General features: G+C 52.2%; 6 protein-coding genes and 1 non-coding gene across 7 annotated transcripts; 3 read left to right on the top strand and 4 right to left on the bottom strand.

Annotated features, from left to right (window-relative positions):
* Positions 1-884: 884 nt before the first annotated feature.
* On the top strand, positions 885-1735 carry SMAC4_04132 (uncharacterized protein; the record flags this gene model as incomplete). The annotated part of the gene is made up of 2 exons (XM_003346651.1): positions 885-1175; positions 1406-1735. The coding sequence occupies 2 exons, from the start codon at positions 885-887 to the stop codon at positions 1733-1735; spliced, it is 621 nt and encodes a 206-aa protein (XP_003346699.1).
* Positions 1736-2374: 639 nt separating this feature from the next.
* Positions 2375-4332, top strand: SMAC4_04131 (uncharacterized protein; the record flags this gene model as incomplete). Its single annotated transcript, XM_003346650.1, has 2 exons — positions 2375-4234; positions 4294-4332. 2 exons carry the CDS (start codon positions 2375-2377, stop codon positions 4330-4332), a joined length of 1899 nt encoding a protein of 632 aa, XP_003346698.1.
* Positions 4333-4578: 246 nt separating this feature from the next.
* On the bottom strand, positions 4579-7041 carry SMAC4_04130 (uncharacterized protein; the record flags this gene model as incomplete). Its single annotated transcript, XM_003346649.1, has 3 exons — positions 4579-5369; positions 5423-6079; positions 6141-7041. The coding sequence occupies 3 exons, from the start codon at positions 7039-7041 to the stop codon at positions 4579-4581; spliced, it is 2349 nt and encodes a 782-aa protein (XP_003346697.1).
* Positions 7042-7920: 879 nt separating this feature from the next.
* On the bottom strand, positions 7921-9635 carry SMAC4_04129 (uncharacterized protein; the record flags this gene model as incomplete). The annotated part of the gene is made up of 3 exons (XM_003346648.2): positions 7921-9014; positions 9072-9174; positions 9246-9635. 3 exons carry the CDS (start codon positions 9633-9635, stop codon positions 7921-7923), a joined length of 1587 nt encoding a protein of 528 aa, XP_003346696.2.
* A 1647-nt stretch (positions 9636-11282) lies between these two features.
* Positions 11283-17995, bottom strand: SMAC4_04128 (uncharacterized protein). Its single transcript, XM_003346647.3, has 3 exons — positions 17519-17995; positions 12051-17316; positions 11283-11978 (listed from the first exon to the last, which is right to left on the bottom strand). The coding sequence occupies exons 2-3, from the start codon at positions 16932-16934 to the stop codon at positions 11778-11780; spliced, it is 5085 nt and encodes a 1694-aa protein (XP_003346695.2). The 5' UTR covers positions 16935-17316; positions 17519-17995; the 3' UTR covers positions 11283-11777.
* A 1084-nt stretch (positions 17996-19079) lies between these two features.
* Positions 19080-20423, top strand: SMAC4_04127 (uncharacterized protein). The gene is made up of 2 exons (XM_003346646.2): positions 19080-19833; positions 19931-20423. The coding sequence occupies exons 1-2, from the start codon at positions 19817-19819 to the stop codon at positions 20379-20381; spliced, it is 468 nt and encodes a 155-aa protein (XP_003346694.1). The 5' UTR covers positions 19080-19816; the 3' UTR covers positions 20382-20423.
* A 1791-nt stretch (positions 20424-22214) lies between these two features.
* On the bottom strand, positions 22215-22334 carry SMAC4_13797. The gene is made up of 2 exons: positions 22295-22334; positions 22215-22249 (listed from the first exon to the last, which is right to left on the bottom strand). It is a non-coding gene; the product is annotated as a tRNA-Glu (tRNA).
* Positions 22335-23081: the final 747 nt, after the last annotated feature.

The following is a 23081-nucleotide window of genomic DNA, read 5'->3' as shown; positions in this document are numbered from 1 at the left end:
TACCATTGCGAGATAGGCACAAGATATTCTTCAAAACATATATAAGTAATAGTTTTAATGATCATTAGCACATACGACCATAGATGGTAGAAAACTCGGGATCCCGTCCGCTCTCCCATAGATAAGCTACCAATCGCCTGACTAGTAGTTGGGTCGGTGACGACCAGCGAATCCCAGGTGTTGTATGTTTTTTTCGTTTTTTGTTTTTGTTTTTTAGTAGTATAGCGTTCTACTTTCTTTTTCAACCCCTTTGCCTGCTCCTCTAATCTTCCTTTCTTTATACATTCCTATTGGGCGAAGCTCATTATGAAAACCGGCGTCTACGATATCATGAAGACTAGGTCGGCACGGTGGGTCCGAGCATCTTCACAGGGGACGAGTTAAAAGCTGACGCACTGTCACAACGAGTCAACAATCAATATGGGCGTCCTCCTAAAAAAAATTGAAGAAAGCGATTCCGCGGCGATGGACATTATTGAGCAGCCAGGGCCGCTCTGCGTTGCGTGGTTCTCGACGTTTCGCTAGGTATTCTTCCTGGTGACGTTGAGATCATGAAAAGGGGCTCGTCGTTTACATGCCCTGGTTCGCCAGAGTAGTATCGAGACCTCCCCCAGACTTGAAACACGTACTACTACGCTATGCACTAAACTACACGTGTACAGACGCAACCAACAATCGATACGCTAGATTTCTTCTCTTGACCATATCCAGCTAGGTAGCGGCGATGCTCCGGTTATTACGGAGTGCTATCCTCTCCGCTCTCTAGCTTCCCCATCATAGGTATGTATATCTCTGAGGGTCACCCCAGGATCCAACATCCAGATCAACCCGTCACTTCCTCTAGTTCTCATACACCCTCGGAACAATTTACCAAACAAGCCAACATGTCCTCCTCAACCAAACCAGTAATCTACATTGTCCCGGGCGCCTGGCAACTCCCCATCACCTGGGCAAACTTCATAACGACCGCCAAAGAAGCAGGCTACCCCGTCACCTTCACCCAGCTCCCCACCGTAGGCGGAATCCAACTGCCTCTCGCTGCTTTGCCGGATGACGTAGCAGTTGTGCAAGCAAACCTCCAAAAACTGGTCAACGAGGAAGAGAAAGAAGTGATTCTCGTCGGCCACTCCTCCGGCGGTCTAGTTGCTAGCTGTGCAGTTGAGGGTTTCGATGCCGTCAGTTGCAGGAAGGAGGGCAAAAAAAGGAGAGGAGGGGTGATTCAGGTGGCGTTTTTGGCGGCGTTTGCGGTCCAAAGGGGGGAGACGATGTTGGAGATTTTGAGTGAACGGGAGAATAATATGCAGGAGGGCAGGGATTGGTTTTATCTGGGGGATGAGGTATGTTGGATTCCTTACCCTGACAGAAAATTATGGCGAGAGAGAGAGGTATTGATGGAATTTGCCAGGGCGATCGCACCTACCTCCACTCACAACCCGCCACCGACGCCCTTCTCAACGATCTTTCCGAAGAAGAGCAGAAATACTGGGGTAAACAGGTCACGCATACCTCGTTGGGCTTGTTCAACACGCCTTCTACGTTCGAGCCGTGGAGCAATGGGGTTCCGTGCTCGTATATCTACTGCGAGAGGGACAACGGGATTAACATGGCCCGTCAGAAACTGATGCGTGAGCGATTAGGGCCAGATGCGAAGGAGATTTATGTTGATTCTGGTCATTGTCCTTATTTGAGCATGCCGAAAGAGTTGCTCAGGGCGATCGAGGAGCTTTTGGCGTGAGGGGAACTGGAGTTGGAGCTAGGCGGGTGGACGGGACACTTCGCGGTAATTGCCGCCTGAGCTGCTGCAACGACTTGCTTTGCGGCAAAGCAGCTCAAGGGATGGACTAACAAGAAATGTCACAAAGACATCTAGGCTCCTGAGTGGCGTTTTCTTCTGTTGTGCCGGTCGACAAGGAGGGGAAAGATCCCGTCCTTGTGAGATCTTTGTCTGCCAGAGGTTCAGCGGGTCAGGAGATAAAGGCCGTTGGACAATTTGGGACAAAGAAAGACCCGGAATCAAGCCACGAACCAACCTTAAAGCTAAGAATAAAACAACCAGATGACATTATTCCGTTGGTTCATTGGGGAGTGAGTGAGTGATGTTGCTCAAAGAAGCCGAATGAATCATGGGTCATGGGGGGCAATCCCCAACCAGCCGCCTTATATCCCCATGCGACCGTATCGACTGACTTTGCTTCTCTGACCCGCTGTCAACTGAAAAGTATCCTTGTTCACGAGCAGAAACCTCATCACCAACTGCTCTGTTCTGTTACTCAATGCAAGCTACTCAATCCAAGCAGCTGATAGCTCGACATAGCAGATTGAGCTCCAAAAGCAGAGAGAATCCCAAGACAGATTACAGGCGTCAAGATTTAAGATGGTCGCCATCTGCCGCAAAGCCTCCTTCTCACACCGTGGAGAGAACGAGGAAGAGGTGGGCGATACCATCCACGTCTGCCTCTCCGACCACGACACTCTCCACGTCCACGCCCCGAAACCCAAGCGCCGACGCACGAACAGGAAATCCCCTTCTGCGAAGAAGTCCAAGTCTCCCGAAGTGTCAACCACAACATACCCTCCTCTGGACCCCAACACCGGGGCGCCTATTCCTGATGCGCTCCTCGATGACGTCTACCGGCGTTTAGCACTATCTGAGCTCGAGGAGGAGCTTTCCAAGGCTGACGCCGCTAGCACCACTATTGAGGACGGTGGTTATGCGATTCCAACACACGGCCAACGTACCCAGCGCTTGCTTTACTCGCTTCTGCAAAATGCTTCACATCCCAAGACCAATTTCACACGGAACACCAACACCGAGTCCGACGACAGACCCATCGAAGCACTCTACCTCAACCAATCCCAAGCCACAGCCCTCATCGAATCTCCCCATTACGACCCTAACGTACTGTTGATCGTCCAAGATAAACGGTACTTTGAACCCGCTCCGACCGTCTCCCTTGAGTCCCTTCCCTTTCCATACAAAAGCCCTCCCGCTTCACCAAAGCTGGAAACCAAGCCCGGAATTATCGCAGACCGTTCCCAGTACAGACCCATATCGCTCTTCTTCAACCACCTCCTGCCTACTCTCCATCGGCAAGTCTCCGTTCAAATTCCCAGCCAACCAGTGACTGAGCCTTCGGGACAACTGAGGACTTTGAGGTCGATTAGGGAACAGTTTGACTCCAAGGAGGAAGGTGCGTATGAGAGATATGGAGAGAATGATGATCCGTGGAATGTGCTGGATTTATCGACGCCTATACCCTCCACTACCCCTTCATTCTTGCAAGGGCCGGGGAGTCAGTTGTTGAGATACATCCGGTCGGAGGTGTTGACGGCTGCTGAGTCCAAGGGTATGGTTTCGCCTCCACCGTCTCCTATAAAGGCTGAGTTGGTAGAGTCGGGGCTGGTGACGCCGCCTGGGGATAGTCGGGAGCGAACGCCTGGTCTTGAGGACACTCCCGAACAGGGCACCGGTACGCTCTTGTTTCCCAACCTCGACCGCAAGTATACTCTCGATCCCGCTCACCCTTCCACACCCAACTCGTCACCATCACCCAAAACACCACCCAACCAAACTCCCAGCACACCCCCCTCCAAAAAGCGCGGCCGCCCTCCGAACTCCCACTCCAAATCCCCATCCCCAAAGAGACCCAAAACCTCCCCGGAGAAAAGAGCCGAACGCCTCCGCGCCTCCCCCTCTTCCTGGACCGAATGGACCAACGTCCAATCGTGGTCCCTCCTTTCTCAAGGCGGGCATCACACTCCCCCTCACTGCGACGCCTTTGGTTTCGACACCTGGATTACCGTCCAGGAGGGCATGGTTGGGTTTGGTTGGCTTTCCACTGCCCATTCCACACCCGAATCGAAATCGGAGGTTTTCGGCGAGAGGAAGAACTGGGCTGCTGATCCGCATCATTACGCCTCGGGACCGCGATGGAGGTTCGTGATATTGAAGCCGAAGCAGACGGTGTTCTTTCCTAGCGGGACGGTGCACTTTGTTTTTCGGCTTAAGAGTCAGGATAGTTTGAGTGTGGGTGGTCATCTGCTAAGATGGGATGGGGTGGAGAGGTGGTTGAGCGTTGTGCTTGAGCAGATGGGGAATGGTGAGATTACGAATGAGGATATGGAGTGGGCGGTGGTGAGGAGGTATGTGGATGTTGTTGGGAAGTTGGTTGCTAGGAGGGAGAAGGAAGGCGGAAAGACAATGGTGGGGGCGACGTGGGAGGAGTTGGTCAAGGTATTTTTTCACTTGTCGAGGTGTTTGAAGTGAATAAATGCTAACGAAACTGTTCACAGGAGTTCAAGGAGTTATCGAAAGGAAGAAAATGGCATTAGAACAAGTGAATTGGAGAGACATATAGAGAAGGCTACAGAGAAAGCATGCTGGCTCGCTTGCTTGGTGAATGCGATGCGATGGAATGTAGACAGAAGGGAAAGCCATATACAGGGTATTAGACAGAAAAAAAAAGAGAAGGACAAAATAAACAGAAATGGTATCCAGAGAGCCGCTCGTGTTTTTATCTCCCTGGTCGTAGCCCATAACCCTTTTCAAACAAAAGAAAACTCGTTTAACGTCCCACATTACACAGTGCCGCTCTGGGCTTCCTGCTTCTCTTGATCCTGAATCGGAGGTGCTGATACGGTAGGGTTGAATCGACCTGCTGTCTCCTTCTTCTTGTCTGTACGTGAGCTCTCTGAACTGCTGGCCTTGCTAGTGTCATTGTCCATGCTCTTTCTGGCCCCGTGATCTTCGCTGTTTCTGAATTTCTTGGTCAACGCCAACGCCGGTTGCATAATGCCAGTAGGCTCTCCGGCCTCTTGCTTGGCCTTCTTTTCGCGTTCCTTCTCCATCTTGTGCATGACTTCAGCTGTGAGCTCCTGCTTCAGTAGCCGCTCCAAGACATCCTTCTTGCGAGTTCGCCTATCGCCAATGGTAATGAGCAAACCGGCAGTACAGTTGGCAACAATGGAGCAGCAAAGGACAGCCGTGGTAACTGCACTGCTTCTAGTGCGGTAGTCCGTAGACCAGGTATAAGAACCGAGAGTGATCTGTAGACAACTGTGTAGATCCAGTAGGCAAACAATGGCAATGAGCAAGCCGATAGGGAAGGCATGGTGGGTTCCCGTTTCGTGGGGCTTGTAGAAAGTGTGTGATTTGGCAAGCTTCTTTTGATGATGAACGAATCGGGCTTGTGATTTCTCAGAGAGAACAGGGATGAACTGGTCGTCGTGTCGGACTTCGGTCATGTGAGGGTCTACGGGGGCGCGCTCAATGTCGGCTTGATCGATGGCGGCTTGATTTTGCAGAGGCACGTCATTGGGGTCCGTCAAAGGGATCAACAACTGCTTGCGGAGCTTGATGGTTTTGAGGTCTAGATAATAGTTAGCAATATGACACATGTTGACTGAAGTGCAAAATACTTACGATAGCGGGCCACAAAGATCATGTGGTATGTGTCTACCGCCCGGAAAGGAGCAAGACCGTCACCAACAATGGCGAACAAAGCGACAAGGACATTGTCAATGACATTGATGGTGTACAGCTGCTTGTCGCCGACGTAGATCCAGCCGATAAGGAAAAGAACCCAAGCAAGACCGAACAGGGTGATCAGAGTAGCATAGAGGGTAACAGCGAATCCCAGCGGGCGCCTGACGTACTTTCCAAAGGCCTTCATGCGCTGCTTGAACTTGGAACGCTTTGAGTGGAGCATATGTCGAACATAGTCGTTGAGCATCCGGATGTCTTCCTCGCGCCATCCCTCCAGAGTGGCATCCTTGGGCAGGATGGCATACTGAGGAGCAGTCAGGACAGTTGAGAAACTGTGAACATGAGGAGGCTGGGGACGCTCATATGGGCCCTCGTCCTCTACCTCACCCTCGCCGGAGGAGGTGGCCGTTCCGGTCGTTCTGATAGTACGAACATCCTCCTGGGAAGGGGGATATGTGCCGGGCAAGTTGGGTGGGAGAACTGGTAGCTGGGAGAGATCATATGTCGGTCTTCGGTTGACGAATCTACCCAGCGACGGAACGAAGAGGGAGTTTTGGACGTTGGTAATGGACGATAGCGTGGCGACTTCTGGGTCTGTAGTAGAGAGTAGTTAGTATTGTAAGAAGGTGAGAAGCTAAGGAGAAGTGTCACGTACCAATAACATCCAGAAAGTCTACAATCCGCGAGTCGTATATGTCCTGATCTGCCTGTGCCTGAGCATCCTCAGGGCTGGCCTGGTTCTCTCCACGACGACGGCGTGAAATAAGGTTTCGGAAGGTACCTTGATGGCGCAAACCTGGGTGCTGTGGCTCAATATGGATAGACGGCTGCTCCAGAATGTCTTCATTGATGGGAGAGAGATGAGCAGGTGGTGGCTGGGGCACCTCTCCTCCGACATGATCGGGGACTAGCGGTGTTGATTTGCGCATGATAGGTTGGTCATCCGCCCAGGTTCTGGCGCTGACTGGCCGTTGAGGTTCTGAGCTGGAACGACGTCGACCTGTTGTGGCTAAAGGTGCCGGGGCATCTTGGGGTTGTTGAGGTCCTAGTTGGGGGTGAGAAGGGCGTCTCTGACCAGGGATGACTGGCGGTCCTAATCTTGAGTTCTCTGACGGAGCGCGTAGTCTTCGAAGACGAATTGCGGATTCGTTACGGGTGGGTTGGTATGGAATGTTTCGAGCCTGACTTTGTTGTTGTTGTTGTTGTTGTTGTTGTTGTTGTTGTTTTGTGGGAGGAGGAGGAGCTGCACGGTGAGGGACCAGATCGGGCTGTGGTGATGGTTGAGGTTGAGCTTGACTCTGCTGTTGATGGAGTGCAGGGGGCTGCTCGTTGATGGGACTAAGAGCTGTTGGTGGTGGTATGTCTGCTTCTGCCGGGCGTGCAGTAGGGGCCAGCGGTGATTCTGCGAGTTCGAGTAGCGATGGAAGTCGAGTGGATGTTGTGCTGGACCGTCGAACGTCTTCCTCTGTGAAATATTCGCCTTGGCTGGCATGCCCCTGATTATCCTTCCCCGTCCCATCTGCCCCATTTCCTCCATTCTGTAGTTGTTGCGGCATTGCACCCGATATCACCTGTTATCCCAGTGTCGTAGCGGAGTGTCTCGTGTGTAGCGGTCCTTCCCGTCTTTGTCTAGAATTATTGTGAAAAGTATTGTGGTCGGGCAAACGAGCAGAGGGGAAATTGGAGAAGGCTCGTGAAAGGAAGGAGGGGGTTGGAGACAGATGCCTGTTCCCGTTGATCACTGCTGGTTCGTTTGTTTGTTCCTTCCTGCTTGAACCTGAGTAAGGTCCTGGACAGAGCAGGAGCTTGAGACACTGCACGGAACAGACACACAGCACAGACAAGGCAACAAAGCTGAAGAGCTGAAGAACAAAACAGTCTAAAGATCCAACACATATAGGTAGCAGCCAGATATACTACAATCCCCAGCCATGCACATCATTTAGCACAAGATCTAGAATACCGTCACCACATGGCCAGCCCAAGGGATGGGGTCCATGCCAAGGTCACGACCAAGATGCAAACCAGGGACTTTGGTTCAGTGTTTTGGCCAGGCAGACAGGGAATTACACCATTGGCGATGATCCCCAAGCGCATTGGCTGAGCAATCTTCACGAGCAGCGAGTCCCCGAGCGCACATCGTCCCCAACACCAAGTCCCAATTTCCCTGTCTTTGAGCAGGTGTGCCTGTGACGTCATGTAACACTCAGCCAATCAACGTCCCACGTCTTCCCGTAATGTTTCAGATGAACAGCCACCATTGTATTGATAGCCGATAAGATAAGAGATCTGCCAAACAATTGTCCACCATGGTCTCCAGCAATTTGACACATGGATCCATCAAGGTGCATCACCATCACTAACAAAAACCCTCCACGAGTCCGAATACGCCGAACTGCTATTGAGTTAAACTATAACAATTGACCCAACAAAACTCACAGCTCAATCTCCGCATTTCTTCCCTTATACTCAACCTTCAAAAACGGATCCACCCCCATCGAGAAGCCAAACGTCCTGATCTTGGGATCAGACCCCTCGGGCAGCCTCCACTCGTAATTCAGCAGCAGATAAATCACGGCAATCTTGACCTCATTCGCCGCAAAGAACCGTCCGGGGCACGCGTGCTGTCCGTGTCCGAATCCCAGGTGGTCGGGTCCCGTGCTCACCAGCTGCGCCACGTTCTCCTTGCCCGCTCCGGGCGTCTCGCGCATCTTCAAGAACCGTCTGCCGTCCCACTTCCCCGGCTGATCATACACTTCCGAGTTCCACATGTTGTGCGCCGAGACCGCCACGATGCCGCCCTTGGGGATCAAGGTGCCGTCCGAAAGCCTCAGGTCCTTGTCGACGTAGCGCCTCATGGAAACCATGCCGATGGGCTTGACGCGTTGCGACTCCTTGATCACGCTGTCGAGCAGCTTCATGTTGTACAGCGACGTCTTCTTCCACCCGCCTTCGCTGAGCACGCTGATCATCTCCTCGCGCAGGGGCGCAATGTACTCGGGGTATTGCATCAGGTTGGTCATTACTTGGCAGGTCAGGTCCGAGGTGGTGTGGATGGCTGCCATGGACATGACTAGCTGGGCAACTGCCGGGTCATAGTACTTGCCCTTGGCTGTGCGCTCGAACCACTCGATCGCGTCGTCGTGCTCGGCCTTACCGCCGTTGGCTGCCTTTTCCTGGCGTCTCTTCTGGAGGACGGGGTCGATGATTTTGCGGGCTACAGCGACGTGGGCGCGGGTGCGCTGGCAAGAGGGGAGGAAATAGTTGACAATGGGACGGAGAACGGCGGGCCAGAGACGGAGTTCTTCGGCGGCACGCATGGCGTCCATGGTGTACTGCTGCGTGACCTTGAGCCATTCCTCGTTGCGGCAGAGTTCCTCGCCAAGAAAGACGCGCGAGGAGATGCGGGCGATGATGGGAAGGACCTTGGAGCGGATGTTGACGGTGGACCACTCGCCGTTGGCTGGCTTGGGGAGGATTTCCTCAATCGCTAGAGAAGTTTCTTCGGCGAGTGGCTCGGTGACCTTGTCTGTCATTGTTGTCAGCATTCGTAGTGTCTCTCTACAAGGTAAGGAATTTGACATACTCAAGTACTTGGTAAGATCCCTCATGATAACCTCCTGAACAATCTGCGAATCACGGCTACCCTCACGGAACCCTTCGAAACCGGGGAGGTGCGCATGGAAGGCCTAGAATAGTTCGTCTTGTTAGCCCCGACCTTTACTCTTTTCCTACCCACGACACACCAAGGATAACAAACCTTATAAGTCCACTTTGAAAAGCTCAACCGATCATCACTCTTGATCTCGTTGGCAAAACGCGGCGGCAAAACCGTGATCTCGCCAAAATCGCTGATAACCCGGCAAGGCTTGTCGGGGTTGGTCTTGAACCAGTTCGCAATCATCTCGCGCGAGTTAGCCACGAACTCCTTCTTCGGTCTCGTGTCGCTAAACTCGAGAGGAGCCCGGGGGTTCAGGTGCTTGATGTTCTTGGGGTATCTCGGTCCCTGGAGGGAGTACACGATAACGATCAAGAGAAAGGCCGTGACGAGGTAGGGGAAAGGCTTGGCGGAGGGATCGGGAAACGACTTGATGTCAAACCGCTCCATCCACGAGGGGATGGAGCTAGGTGTGGCCAATGGGTTGGCCATGGTTGCTGTGTTGGTGTTCTCTCAGGACTGTGTCGTGATGGTTGTAATGCAATGCCTTTTATGGATTAGGAAAGGTAAGAAAGAGAGGTGAAAGTGAGTGTCTAAAAAAGAAGCACTCGAGGACGATCATGATCTTTATATGTAGTCCCACCAGTACTACCAGACACTACATCTGGGCAACTTAAAACAATCTCCTCTCGCTTTGTAACCCCTCAAAACTTTATCCATTTTTCACATTTCGTTTATGAAATATGAAGAAGCGGCACAAAAACATCCTTGCCATATTGATAACATGACCTTTGCCTCTGCAGTCCTTGCACAAAGCCTTTTAACCACCAGCAGGATATGAAGATCGCTGTGTAGCAGTACGGGATCTGGAACCCCAGACGGACCACCTCCTTACCGGCTTCTTACCGGCTTCTTACCGACACGTCAGTAACACCATGTTACTGGGGAATGAATGCAATGGTGGGGTTTTTCTCCAGAAATCAGGGATAGAAATAGAAGAAAGTAGGAACGTTGATGGATGCTAATGCAACGGTCCGGGTTGGAGGAAAGCGGAAGCGGAAGTGGCTTTTCTTTTCTCGGCGCGACTCTTTCCTTTCCAGTTCTGGATAGTTGGTGGACGGTAAATGCTTGCTTGCTTGACTCGAGCATGTAATTCAGTCAACCTTGATTTATTTCGCTTGCGGTGTACCTATGCATACAATCAACACCAACTTTACCCCCCCTATCATTATATTCTTCTTTGTCATCTCGTTCATGGACAAAGTCCATGACTCCTTGCTTACCTATGCATCTGGCTTCCACTTCTCAAGTTGTTCCGTTCTACGATGGCCCCAAAGTCGAGCAACTGCTGCTCGTGCTCGGGACCTTTCAGGTCACCGACGTCTCAGCCAGCATCTCCCATATCTGCCCAAAACAACCTGAGACACTCTCCCTCCCGCCAAGCTACACCGCAATGCTCACAGCCAGAATAAAACCCCACGCGGACCGCCGATCTCAAAGGGAATTTACCCCGTCGTGGCCCGTCTTCCTCACTGCCCATTGGCTGCTCCGCTCAAGCGAAAGCAACACTACCGTCCCGGACCATGCCGGCACGGCTGAGTGCCGGGGACCCACAGCTCCGGGTGTACAAGGTGTATAAGTGAGCATAATTCGCGGATAAGTATTTGTCTGTGCGGAAGCACAAAATGCATAACATTTGCACACCAAAAAGGAGGGTCTGTGTGCTGTGCAGTCCTACTTCAACCTCAACCATTGAATGCGGAAGTCCAACCGCACTTTGTCTTGACACCGAGAAAACTGAAAAAGTGAAAAAGAAAAGGAGAATGGGAAGGGACAAGAAAAGCGTTATCCCGGTGCATAAGGATGAAGATGCCAAAAAGATCAAAAAACATACAACACCTGGGATTCGCTGGTCGTCACCGACCCAACTACTAGTCAGGCGATTGGTAGCTTATCTATGGGAGAGCGGACGGGATCCCGAGTTTTCTACCATCTATGGTCGTATGTGTTTGTTTTACATTACTTTTGACCTTATCAAGGACTTTTTGATCTACACTGAAAGTTGCGAGATTCACCACCATCGTTTCAGCAAACAGAACCATCATCACATCGAACGCATCGCGATATCGGATTGTCAACCAAGGGTGGTACCATGGATCAATAAAACTGTATCTGGTACTCATGTTCTCCTTTTAACTTTTCTGTATCTACTCAGCAATAAGATATAAGCGTACAAGCTACTTGGACAACATGCAAATCTGATTACGCTCAGAACTACCAAGCAAGCTCACGTAGCCCATACAACCGTAGCCACTCAAACAATGTTACACAATCCACCTTTGCGACCCGTTCGCTCAAAAATTTTCATCTGCCCAAATACCCACGCTACAAAACCTGATAACAAGTTAAGAATGCAAGTAAGCAATAGCTAGCAAACTACCATCGATAAACCCACCCGGTCCATCTCCTCGGACAAATATGGCACCAACATAGATGGCCCAAGCCCATCCGTAAACTGTGACCGAGAGAAAAACAAGAAGCTGCCGAGAGTGGGTATCAAGAAAGCAAAGGGAAAATCCTCCTCAAACCGTCTACCATCCCCTCCTCAAAGCAAATTCAACTATGCGAGCGTCCCTAGTATGGCGCACCGGGATGGCCCAGCTGGCGCGAAGGCTGGCAACTTTCGCCGACACGTCCAGCAAGATTAGCAATGTTGGACAAGGTCTTCAGAGAGGCATCGTGGGGGGCCTCGCGGCTGATAGCGAGCAAGAGCTCCTCCACCTTGGCCTTGATCAGAGACATGACCTTCGGGACGGCCTCGACAACTTGATCCTCCTGTAAAACAAGACTGTTAGCGATCAAAAGTAAAGGCAAGAGCATAACTGGCTGGGTTATAGAAACACTTACCAAGTGGGGAAGGGATTGTGCAATGGAGTACACGACCGTTTCGACAATAGCAATCTTGATCTGAACCTTGGGGCTTCTGCGGGAAAGATTGCTGACAATGCTGGCTCCCACGGAAAGAAGGAAGATGGGCGCAAGACCAGAGAGGCAGCGGGGGTCATACTTGGAAATGACCTGCTGGAACACCTCCTCGCTCTTGTCCTCAGCCTGCAGCCAGCGCATGACTGCCTGGTCGTACTGGCCTGCACTCATGAAACGATCGATAGCTTCAAGCGTGTTGTTGAGCTCCATCTTCTCCCGGTTCTCGCGTGGGGTAGGAGAGAAAAGCACCTGTTGCTCCTGATTCATGAACTGCTGCTGTTGGTGTTGAGCCATGTTAGGAATGGACTGGGTGTGTTGGTGCTGCTGAGCTTGGGGCGGCGCATAGGCGACCAAATCACGAGAGGGTCCGCCAGCCTGTTGGTGCGAGCTAACGCTACCACTGGCACGAGAGTGCGTGTGACTGTGCGTAGGCTCCGGAGCGGCCAAGTCGCGATCACGGTTTTGCTCATGAAGCTGCTGCTTCAGGACGCCAAACTCCTTTTGCATATGAACCTGGGACGCAGCCAGACCTGCAAGTGCAGTGGATAGCTCAGTGTTTTGAGCAATGAGGCGATCAAGCTTTGCGTCATCGTCTCGCTTCCGCTCCTCAAACCGAGCAATGGTTTCGCCCATCCGCGTGCTGATGTCTCCTGCGATACGTTGGTGAACGTCTTCGGCTACACGCTTTGACAAGACGGGCAACTGCTCGCTGAAAGACTTTGCAAACTGGTTGGCTATATTAACATCCAACCGGGTGGCAACCTTTTGAAGAACCTGGTCCGCGAGCTTGTCCACCAAAGTCGACGCAATGTCAGCCTTTTGGAGCGACTGGGTGAGCAGAGAGGGGAGTCTCTTCTCGATCTCCTTCTGCATCGCGGGCAGTTGCTTGTTCAGGCTAGAGTCGACCTGATCCTTCGCCACCTTTTCCATGGTGGAACGGATGGCGGGAACAACAGCATTGTTCACTTGATCGACGATGAGATGCTTGAGAACGGTTTCAGTGTTATCGTTGAGAACGTCCGCAACTACCTTAAGGACTGCTGACTGGTTCTTGAGGAAGAGGTCATCACGATTGTCTGTGAAACTGCGCACCCAATCCTGCAGCCAGCCATTCAGCTGTTCGCGCTGCTTCTTAAACATATCGTTGCAGGATGACTCGAAAACACTGGACATATGTCCAGGCATCTTGTTCATGTTGTTCGAGATGCGTGACTCCATATCGGCGATGACTGTGTTGAGCTGTTCCTGAGAGATGCCAGAACCATTCAGAGAGAGGTCGGAAAACTGGTTGGGGAGGTTGAGAGCGGAAGAATCAGCATTTCTGGCAGATCTGGCCTTGACTTGAGATGAAGTGCGGCCAATTGTTGGGGGGGCTTGTTGTTGTTGCTCTGCCTGGCCATTGACAGCAGAATCGCCAGCGGCGACGGCGGCGGCGGCGGCGGCAGCAGCAGCAGCAGCCTTCTTCTTACGGCCCTTCTTCTCTGCCCGCTCCGGCTGGTTGTTATTCTGAACGGGAGTTTCGGTGTCTTCCTTGCGATCAGGCTTGACAGTTGAGACAGAATCAACCCCCTTCTTGTCATCACCCTGGGATGAGGGCGTCTTCTGAAGAATCTCCTTGTTGGGGCGTGTGGCGATACGGATCTGGGGCGGCGCGCTTGTCTCGGCCGGAACCGGGGCCTGTTGAACCTCTACTGGCTGCACAGGAGCAACCAGCTTGGAGATCTTGACCAAGCCAACCTTTTCAGCATCGGCTGGGCAGATGACCTTATTATCCTTGGACCAGCCAAGCTCGCCGTTCTTGATGAAAACACATGTAACACCCTTGGAGTGCATAGCATACAGCTCGAAGAGGTTCGCTTCATCGCCATCAGTAGAGCCTGCAGGGTTTCCAAGAATTCCGAGACTCCGCAGCACACCTTTGTTGGCGAAAGAATACTCCCGGATACCACTAATAACGGCAGTAGCTTCGGGCGGCGGAATCGAATTGTCCTGGGAAACAAGCCTCTGAATGTAATCCACCTGTGACAGGTTCTTGAGACCATACTTAGGGGCGGAGAGATGAAGGAAGTAGATCGAGTTACGTGTAGGGTGGCCGACAACAATCATGCTTGAGCGAGCATGATACATGACACTGCAGACGGCGTCGGACTCCTTGTTGTGGGGAAAGTTAAACTCTTGCACAGCCTTGCCCAGGGCAAGATCCCACAGCTGAAGGGTGTGATTCTGCTTCATGCCCACGATCATGTACCGCAGGGCAGCGCGCTTCTGATACGGGCGGTACTTGTCCAACAACAGGACGGACGTAGGCCAGGCCTTCTCGCCCTCTGGGGTGGTGGTCAAGGTCATCAAAGGATCCTTGATTTCCAAAGAGATGTGGGCAGGCATTGGGTTCAGGAGATCGGAGCCTTCCTTGACAGCGGTCAACTCGCGGATATCCCAGAACTTAACTCGGCCCGACTTGTCCAGCGTGACCATCAGTGTGTCATCCTGGCTGAAAGTGAAATCCTTCCCGGCCTTGCCAGTGTTGATCTTGAGTGAACATTGCTTAAAGAGTTTCTCAGTGTCGACAACACGGTCATGGGCGTTTTTGAAAAGCTTGTTCTCGAAGATGAACGAGGGCCAAATGATATTGATGGATTTTCCGCGGCCAACGGCAAAGTAGTCGGGATGCATCGAGGAAGGACGAGCTCTCGTCTTGAGGACTCCGCCGGGTGCATCGCCGCCCTCTTGTGTCGACAGAGGGGGCAGAGCGAAACCGTATTGCTCCGGATGAGCGTCTTCCAGATGATCCCGGTCACCCTTCTTGAGCTGGACCCAGTAGACTGTGCCGCTCACACCGGTACCAATAATGGCTTCCTTGGGGTGCTGGTTCGAGGCAGAGGAAGAGATGGCCACATTAAAGATTCTATCCTTAGTGTCCGTAAAGAGCTTCGCATCCTTACCGTCCTCCTGACGAATCACCCGAAGGCCGCCAGCCTTGGACATGCCATAGGCCATGTAGGTCTCTGACGCCGAGACAAGATTCCGATCGATTTGGTCGAACTCCTTCTTCAACCTAGCAATGTCCAGAATCGCTTCTTCGCGGAAGACAGGGCGAACTTCGTCCGTCTCCTGGACACTGATAGTGATCCAGGGTTTCAAGGGGAAGTTGTACACCTTGATGGGTGCTGCTGTCTCCTCAATCACGACAATCTCGTCGGCTTCGGCACTTTCCCAGCTATCCGCCACCGGGCCCTGGGCGGCCTGAGCCGCCTCGTCCACAATATCTCTGACTTCCTTGGCCAATTCAGCATTGAGAGCATCCTCAAGAACGTCCTTGTTTTCGTTCTTCTCAAGCTGTTTCTGGATGGCCTGAGCGGCAGTTTGGGCAGACTTGGCAAATTCCTCATCCGTCTCGGCGCTCATCATTTGCTCGAGGTCCTGGGCGATTTCAGCCTGAGCACTCTCTTCCCCGGCACGAGCCAGCGCCTCTTGGGCTTCTCTGTCGGCCTGCTCAGCAAGCCCGACGACAGCTTCAGCAACACTCTCCTTCTTCTTTTCACCTTCCACGTGGTCTTGACCAAGTTCAACCTTGGCCTCCTCGCCTGGGGAAACGGTGACGATGTTGGGAGCGACTCGAGGCGCACCCGTAGACCCATGGGGAGACGATACATGTTCCAGCTTCCGTCTCGTGTGGTCGGGGCTGCCTGTGGCGCTATGGTCGCTTAAAGGCCGCTTAGGATCATGAGGATCATGCTTCCGCAGAATCTGAATGGCAGGTGCTGCGGGGGGGCGGCTGGCATTGGGATCCATGGTAGAACCAGCAGACGACTTGGGAGTCCTCTGGCTAGGGGAGCTGACCGAGTGATCGTCATGCTGACCAGAGAATCCGAATATCGCCGACCGAGCAGCGGACGCGGGTTGCGAGTGCTGCGACTGCGGGGTCGAGCTGAACTTGGGGGGCGTGGATTCAAGACCCTGTGGCTCAAAATCAAATTCCGATCGAGACGGCACGGTCCCAAGGAGGGACAGATCAACAGATTTGCCGGCGCTTTTAGAGTCCTCGGCCGGGGGAGGGGTGAGAAGACTGGATTCGACAATGTCGCTCGTATCGTTCTGGCTTGGTTTCGGCTTGCTCAACAGATTCAGCAGATATTGCTGGGTGTTGGAGGGAGGAGCGGGCTGATTCCAAGACGAAGAGGGAGCAGGGGCGGCTTCAGGCTTGGGCTGTTCCGGGTGCGCGCCACGCATCAAAGCCGCAAGAAGCCCACTAGGATCAGAACCGCTTGGTGCGGGCGCGTGAAGAATCGGAGGCGGGACATTGTAGCTTGGCTGAGCTTCCTGGGAGAACTGCGGCTGGTTCTGGGTGGACGAAGAGCCTTGTGCGTTAAACTTGAGGAGGTTCAGCAATTGAGCAGTCCGATTTTCGCCAGCAGGAGGAAGGCCGCGGCCGGCACCCATCTGCTGCATCAGTCCGGGTGGGAACTGGGAGTTATTGAATGCGTGGATAGGCGGGGTCGGAGCTTCAGGGAGGAACGCGGCGGGGTCCAAGGCGTTCTGAAAGTTACCGGTCAGAGCAGGAGAGTCAGGCCCATAGTAGGACTGGCCGCCCTGGGGGAGATTGTGGACGTGACCGTGGCCGTGGTGTCCGTGGTAAGCATGTTGGCCGTATTGGTTCGAGCCGTTAGGACCAGCAGCCGGATTAGGGCTGGTGGAAGACTGTTGGCGACGAAGCTGAGCCAAAAGCATCTGGGACGCGGCGGCGCGGTCGGATTCGCCGTCGGCCGAAACGTTGCCACCGGGCATGTTGAAGTTGTTGGGCATCATGAGGAATGGCCGTTTCTGACTATCGACACAACTTGGTATCCAGACAACAAACACGCAAAGGTGGTATTTCGATTTTCTACCGCAAGCCGCCTTCCGGCAGTGGCAGTGGCAGAAAAGTGGAAAGTTCGGGACGTCGAGGGGGGTTGAAGCAGTGTCACTGATGACGGACAGCGATGGCGACGAGGGTTTGTGCGATGAACGGCGCTCGTGCAGTGACCAGTTGTCTGTCGTCGGTTGTGGTAGGCTCTGTTGAGTGGCTTTCGATTGTCGAATTACCTAAACCAAACGTGACGGAGGAGAGGGGGTTGTGACTGGGTTGGTCGATGTTGGTGGGAGGAGGGGACCTCAGCTCCAGCTGGGACTCTTTTTAAAATCAATGACGCTATTTTGAGGAGCGAGGGTTAGACAAGTGGAGGGGAACCGAAAGAAGCTTCACCAAGCTCGGCCGGGCTCAGAGCTTTGAGGCTCAGGGTTAAAGCCCACGACACCTGCCACCAACTGCAGCGTGTTCCGAGGGCCAAACAGAGAGGGCGAGCGCGCGAAAATACAGCGGTGCGGGAGTTGGAAGAGGACCGGGCACTCACTATTCTAATTAGCTGCTTGATTTCTCAGCTCCAGTCTGCTGCAAAGGTCAAAAGTCGCGGGCGCAAAGAAACTGACAGTAGCCAGTGTGATGCATTCGCGCGAAGAAGTTGACGATGTTGGGTGAGGAGAGAAAAGAAGGGAAGAGGTGAGAAGAGAGCTCGGGGTCGGGAGTTTCGTGGGCTAGTTCGTTTTGTTTGGTTCCGTTTAGCGGGTTGGCGGGTTGGCGGGGGAGGAAGAGGAGAGAAAGTGGAAGCTACAGGCCACCCACTACAGTTGAAGGAAAAAAGAAGGACCCAGGGCAGAGCCTTGAAAATGACGGAACCTGGGAAAGCTGCCACAGTGCGCAGAGATTGCCCCAGCCCAGCCTCAGACCCTGAGATTGGTTGGATTTGGGTCTGTCCGTTTGCCAGAACTGGAACACACGTTCACTGGCTTTAGGTATTCTTTGCCTTTTGCCAGTTGGCTCCCGCTGCCCGGTCTGTTTCTTTCCGGTTCACTTCTTTTACAGACTACATTACACTAGAAACTGCATACCATGTATAAAGTGCAACGCATTTGGGTGTCCGAATTCTGCTTTCCTCACCAAACTCCGCCTCAGAAACTGCATATATGCCACTTTAGTGCATAGGTTTTCCCGGCCCGAATTACATGCAGTTTCAGGGTTCAATACCGCGACGCAGTCCCGGCCCAGACCTGCAGAGAACATTGACAGTTGACACCGACAGATGTGAGGCCTACAGCTAGGTGGATGTGACAGCCAGAGAAAACGCTTCTCAAGGCTGGGACAAGTTGACCACGGGCGATTCTCATTTGGCCTCCTGTCGTCTGGGCATGGTGGTCAGCCAATAATGGCCACGGATGGCCCGTGCCACTATCTGCTGTCTTAACACATGTCCACGTAGCCAACGCCCGCCATCACCTTCACATCCACGGGTCCGACCGGATTCCCAGTCGACGTTGAGCATTGGGTGTTCCGACTCTGACCTGCATTGAGTAGCGCGGGGAAGATATGTGCATGACGACGGCATCCAAACAGATTCATTTGATATCTGTCGTGTGTGTGACATGATAATACCGCATTTTCCAGCCTATGAGGCTGTTGGTGATATCAAGGTCGAACTCTGACTGTGGGCTGGTATATGTGAACCATCCTCTCTGTTTGAAGGAGTTCTTCCCTGGCATATGACAAGTGGAAGACTTGGTTTGTAGATTCTGGCTGTAGGTGGCTGGCTGGACGCAACTGACTGCTCAAGATGTCTTTTGTATATCAGACACGGAAAGTTATACATATCGTCGAGCACATGAGTATCCTCTACTCTAGGTGTTCTTCCAACTCCTCGGCTTCTTGATGGCCAAGATGAACTGTCGTCAACTCGTCGGCACTCAACCACGTGGCTTATGTAAGCAGGAGGGATCTCAACCTTGACCCGGCATCATGGGAATTGCAGCCACGGCAAATGGAATGCAACTGAGCTGAAAATGGCAGGGGCAGCCACTCGCAACGTCCAGCCCCACCGTCCCCGGTCCCAGCGTCATTCCCGATCTCCGACAAGACAATTGCGCAAGTGACATTTGCAAGGCCAGCAGATCGTCCCGTCCGCCGCGTCAAGGTTCCTTTGACACTGGACCTAGGACCCCGAAAACTAAAAACAGAAAGTAAAAAAAAAACATCATTGTTCCCTCCGTCGCGATTATCGCCCTTCCGCGCTCTGCCTGTCGCCGTGCAATTACAATTGTCAATAGAGCTTTCGCCTTGTTTATCCCGCCAGTCCCTGATCCTCCTGCTTGATTTTGCGCCTGGCGAATCGAATTTCAGATGGTGACGGAATCGCCAACTTTTCCACTCGCTCTTTGACGACGAACAAGCAAAACTCTGAACCGTTCTCCTTCGAGTCCCACGAACCCGCCTGCCACGCTAAAGTTCGGGAAGAGTGTGCGACACGGCAGATTACTCGCTCGGGTTCTGCTCAAGAAGTCTACTCCTCGTTTTCGTCGAGGTACATGCGATTATAATCTCCCAATCTCGAACCTCGAATCATACCACCGTGGTGTACACACACGCTCGCTCATCTCGAGTCCGATTCGACATCGCCGGCGGTTTACCAATCCCACATACGCTAGTACAGCGAACAACCCGAGCGGCGCCGTCCCCTTGATCTCAGTTCGCGCCCCGTCAACGGTCTCTCGGGTGTATTCCAGCCAGGAAGGACACTTTCATTCGGTTTCCCCACCCACTATTCGGACAGTAACACTACCCGTCCAGTTGCCTTTGTGCAACAACCACGCATAAGAAAAAAATGTTCTGTCTTCGGAGGTTCGTCAGATTCTACCTATTCCAAGCTAGGCGCATGGCTAGACCTAGTATGTGCATCTCTAGGGAAGAAGATCACTAACGAATATCAAAAATCCAGTTGGCTTCCGCTGCTCTTCATACCGACCAACGCGTCACCCGCCTTCATCCTCGTCTTCTTTATCTGCACATACTTCCTCAACCGACCATGCATATACTGCTCCTTCCTGCTCGTCATCCTCTTCCTGACGTCGTGTAACTGGTCCGACCGGTGCTTTTTCGACGTCAGCAGCAACTGGTTCCAACCAAAGGATCTACCGAACCCAACGACACATACTATCTACGCCCCTACTACGAATAATAGCACAGCCATGGTGGAAGGGTCAAACAGCACGGCAGCAGTAGCTCTCGACATGTTCAACACGACGGTCGGCACGCTGGCGACGGCCGCGATGGACAAGGCGGCCAGGACAAGGGTGGAGTGGACGGGCTTGGGACTGGAGTGGTTGAGGAGTCTGCTGGGGAGGAGGGAGTGGCGGATCGACTGCTTGGACCTTTATATCAGACTATAGGATGATCCTGTTACTAACGTTACTAGGGAGGAAGCAATAGGAGTGGGTAATTTGAACCTTTATCCCATCTGGATCGCGGAGTGTTGTTCCTTGTGTGCATTATGTTTCTTCCTGGCCGTTTTGATTTTCCGACGTGACATTTGGATTCCTTGGATGTTGCGAGTAGAAGCTGTGCTTTGATGGCTGGACGGTGTGCCGCCACGCTAAACTCTGCGGTGGTTATGTTAAAAAAAGAGGAGTGATTCTGCTTTTTGCGGAGCTCCTCGTTCGGTAGACAGGCGGCCTCATGAGCTTCGTTTTGTTGGAGCTGTTACATATCAGGCAGGTATCGGAGAGCATATAGCGGAAGCGACTAATATTTATTTAGCGGAGTATAACTTTTGGCGGGACAACAGGAACTGGCTACTTGTACATGACTTCCAGATACCCATAGCGTAGATATTATCATCATACATGCGTACATTACCTATTAACAAGTAGTTGTAACTAACAGGGGAGACAGTTTTCTGGTGTTCGCTTGGTGACGTAGATCGACGCGAGTGTCCTCCCTCGCTCCTTGGAGAAACTTGGATTATTGCGAGAAGGACTTCAGTGCGTTTATCATCTGCCAACGGTACTCATCAAAGCCTCAAACACAATGGGGTCGTCAACATCTCTGAGTTGCAGCACCGACCCTGAACTGACATTACAACCAGACCTAAACCCCTAGACCCAGAAAAATCATAACACACAATAAAGATGGCACTTCGTTAGACGAACCCATTTGCAGTAGATTCAAGACCGAGCCAGCCAAAAAGCTATTGGGAAGATGTTCGATACACACAGCAAGTCACCCCATTTCTGGCAGCCCAAAGACAAACTGTAGTCCTGGGGTCTGTCTATTTCTAAGGTAAGCATCTGAATGGGATATTGCCAGATGGCAACAGTGGCAAAACAAGCAGGCAGAAGAAAAAATAGAACGGGTAACCAGAGAAAATAGTTTCGGGTCGTCTCGGCTTCCACAACTCAAAGAAGCGGTCAAGCACTCTAACTGCAATGCACAACAAGGAATGATTCGAACAGTCGTAAGGGAGTTATCTCTCGCTCTTTGTCTCTTATCGGACTTTGAGTAAGAAGGGAACATCCGGTGACCGAGAATTACCAAGTGATAATAAGAGTTGGTTCTCTTTTCAGAGGCTCTTTAACTTCTTCCTTTCTCTCTTAGGTCGCTCTTCACTTCTCTTTTCACTTCTCTCTTCACTTCTCTCCAAGATCCTCTATTCATTCTCTGGAGGAGAGTACAAGAGGTAGAACCGCTCCCAGAAGACCTAGGTTTAACAAGCGTTTATCTTTTATTGTTCGTTAGCAGTCACCAAGAAGTTGCTTTGCCCCGTAATAGTGGTTACGTCTACGTAGAAAACGATGTCCAGGAAATCACTTTGCTACGAGTTCGGCTATAACATGTCCAAGCACGCAAAGATGCTTGCGAAGCCGTTGCTGGTAACGAACTATGCGAGATTCAGATTGCTTGGAAGTTGACAGGATATCGAAGTGTTTCGTTCCTGTTATTCATGGCTGACACGCTTGATGAAAGTAAGTTGAATTATAACTCGAACGACACTTCTCAAGTATGCCTCAACAACACTTATCTCATTCTGAACAACGAGTACGCCAAATTCCACGTCGCCATTCAGTACTCGAGAAAAGGAAAAAAAAGATGCCTCAAGATCAGTTCCAACCCACATAGAGGGGAACATCGAACACCAATCATGACACACGCGGGCAAAAATAAGAGTTTCAAAAATTCAGAGCACAGAAGAACCTTCCGGATCACAACCAACAATCATTTTATCACTCGGATACAGGGAGTCGAACCCGGGGCTGTTGAGAAAAGCAAGCAGTTCAGTGCACTTCCTTTTGTGAGAGGAGAAAAGTGAGAGTCAACGATGTTACCGCTAGTTACACCACGCCCGATCCACGTCATGTACCTAAGCTATGGAGAGAGCTTCTTTTTTGCTCTGTTCATTGAGAGGAGGCAGGGAGGGTAGGGGTTGTTTGGGTTATTAAGGGAGGTTTGCCTCCGGCCTTTACGCGTGAAGAGGGTATCGTGGCATGTTGGGAACTTGTGGCGGGCTGGTGAACAGTGGTGGTGGATATTTTGTGTTTATCGAGTGTCGTGGTGGTGGATTTAGGGCTGGCTGTGGCTGTTGTGCCTCTGCTTGTGGCCTGTAGCCTGGAGGCGTGGACCGGTGAACGGTGGACGGTGGACGGTGGACGGCACGACCCGGAAGAGTGGCACGAGTGGGTGAAGATGAACTGGTCATTGAAGACTTTTGCATGACTCGTAGTGTTGAGTCTTTCCTTCACCTGGGTGCTGGGTTTAGGTGAACGGAAGACCCCACAGGTTGGTTTTATGAGCTGGCGGGTTTCATGCCCCTGTTTGCGGTCTCTTTGAGAGTCTGGTGATTTTATTGTAGCCAAGAGTCGTGTAGTGATTACCGAAAGAGTCAGCAACTTGAGGCTATCGTGGGTCGCCGCTGAAAGCTACAGACTCGCCGCTCCTGCGATGTTTGTAGTCAGTTGAGTGAGTGAATGACACTTCACCTTTTTTTCTTCTTTTTTCTTCTTCATTTTCCAGATGTCTCCTACAGAGCGAAGATGTCGACGCTCGCTCTTGCTACGTGTTCGCGACTCGAACCATCCCCGGAACTTCTTAACGCC

Source organism: Sordaria macrospora, chromosome 5 (genome assembly GCF_033870435.1).
Source record: "Sordaria macrospora chromosome 5, complete sequence".
NCBI lineage: Eukaryota > Fungi > Ascomycota > Sordariomycetes > Sordariales > Sordariaceae > Sordaria > Sordaria macrospora.
This window is presented reverse-complemented; position numbering and strand designations above follow the sequence as displayed.

Excerpts from the sequence above, each read along its gene's own strand:
- SMAC4_04128 (XM_003346647.3), bottom strand. The coding sequence starts at position 16,934 with ATGATGCCCAACAACTTCAACATGCCCGGTGGCAACGTTTCGGCCGAC. Across the intron at positions 11,979-12,050 it reads CACAATCCCTTCCCCACTTG|GAGGATCAAGTTGTCGAGGC; the intron begins GTAAGTGTTTCT and ends CTTGTTTTACAG.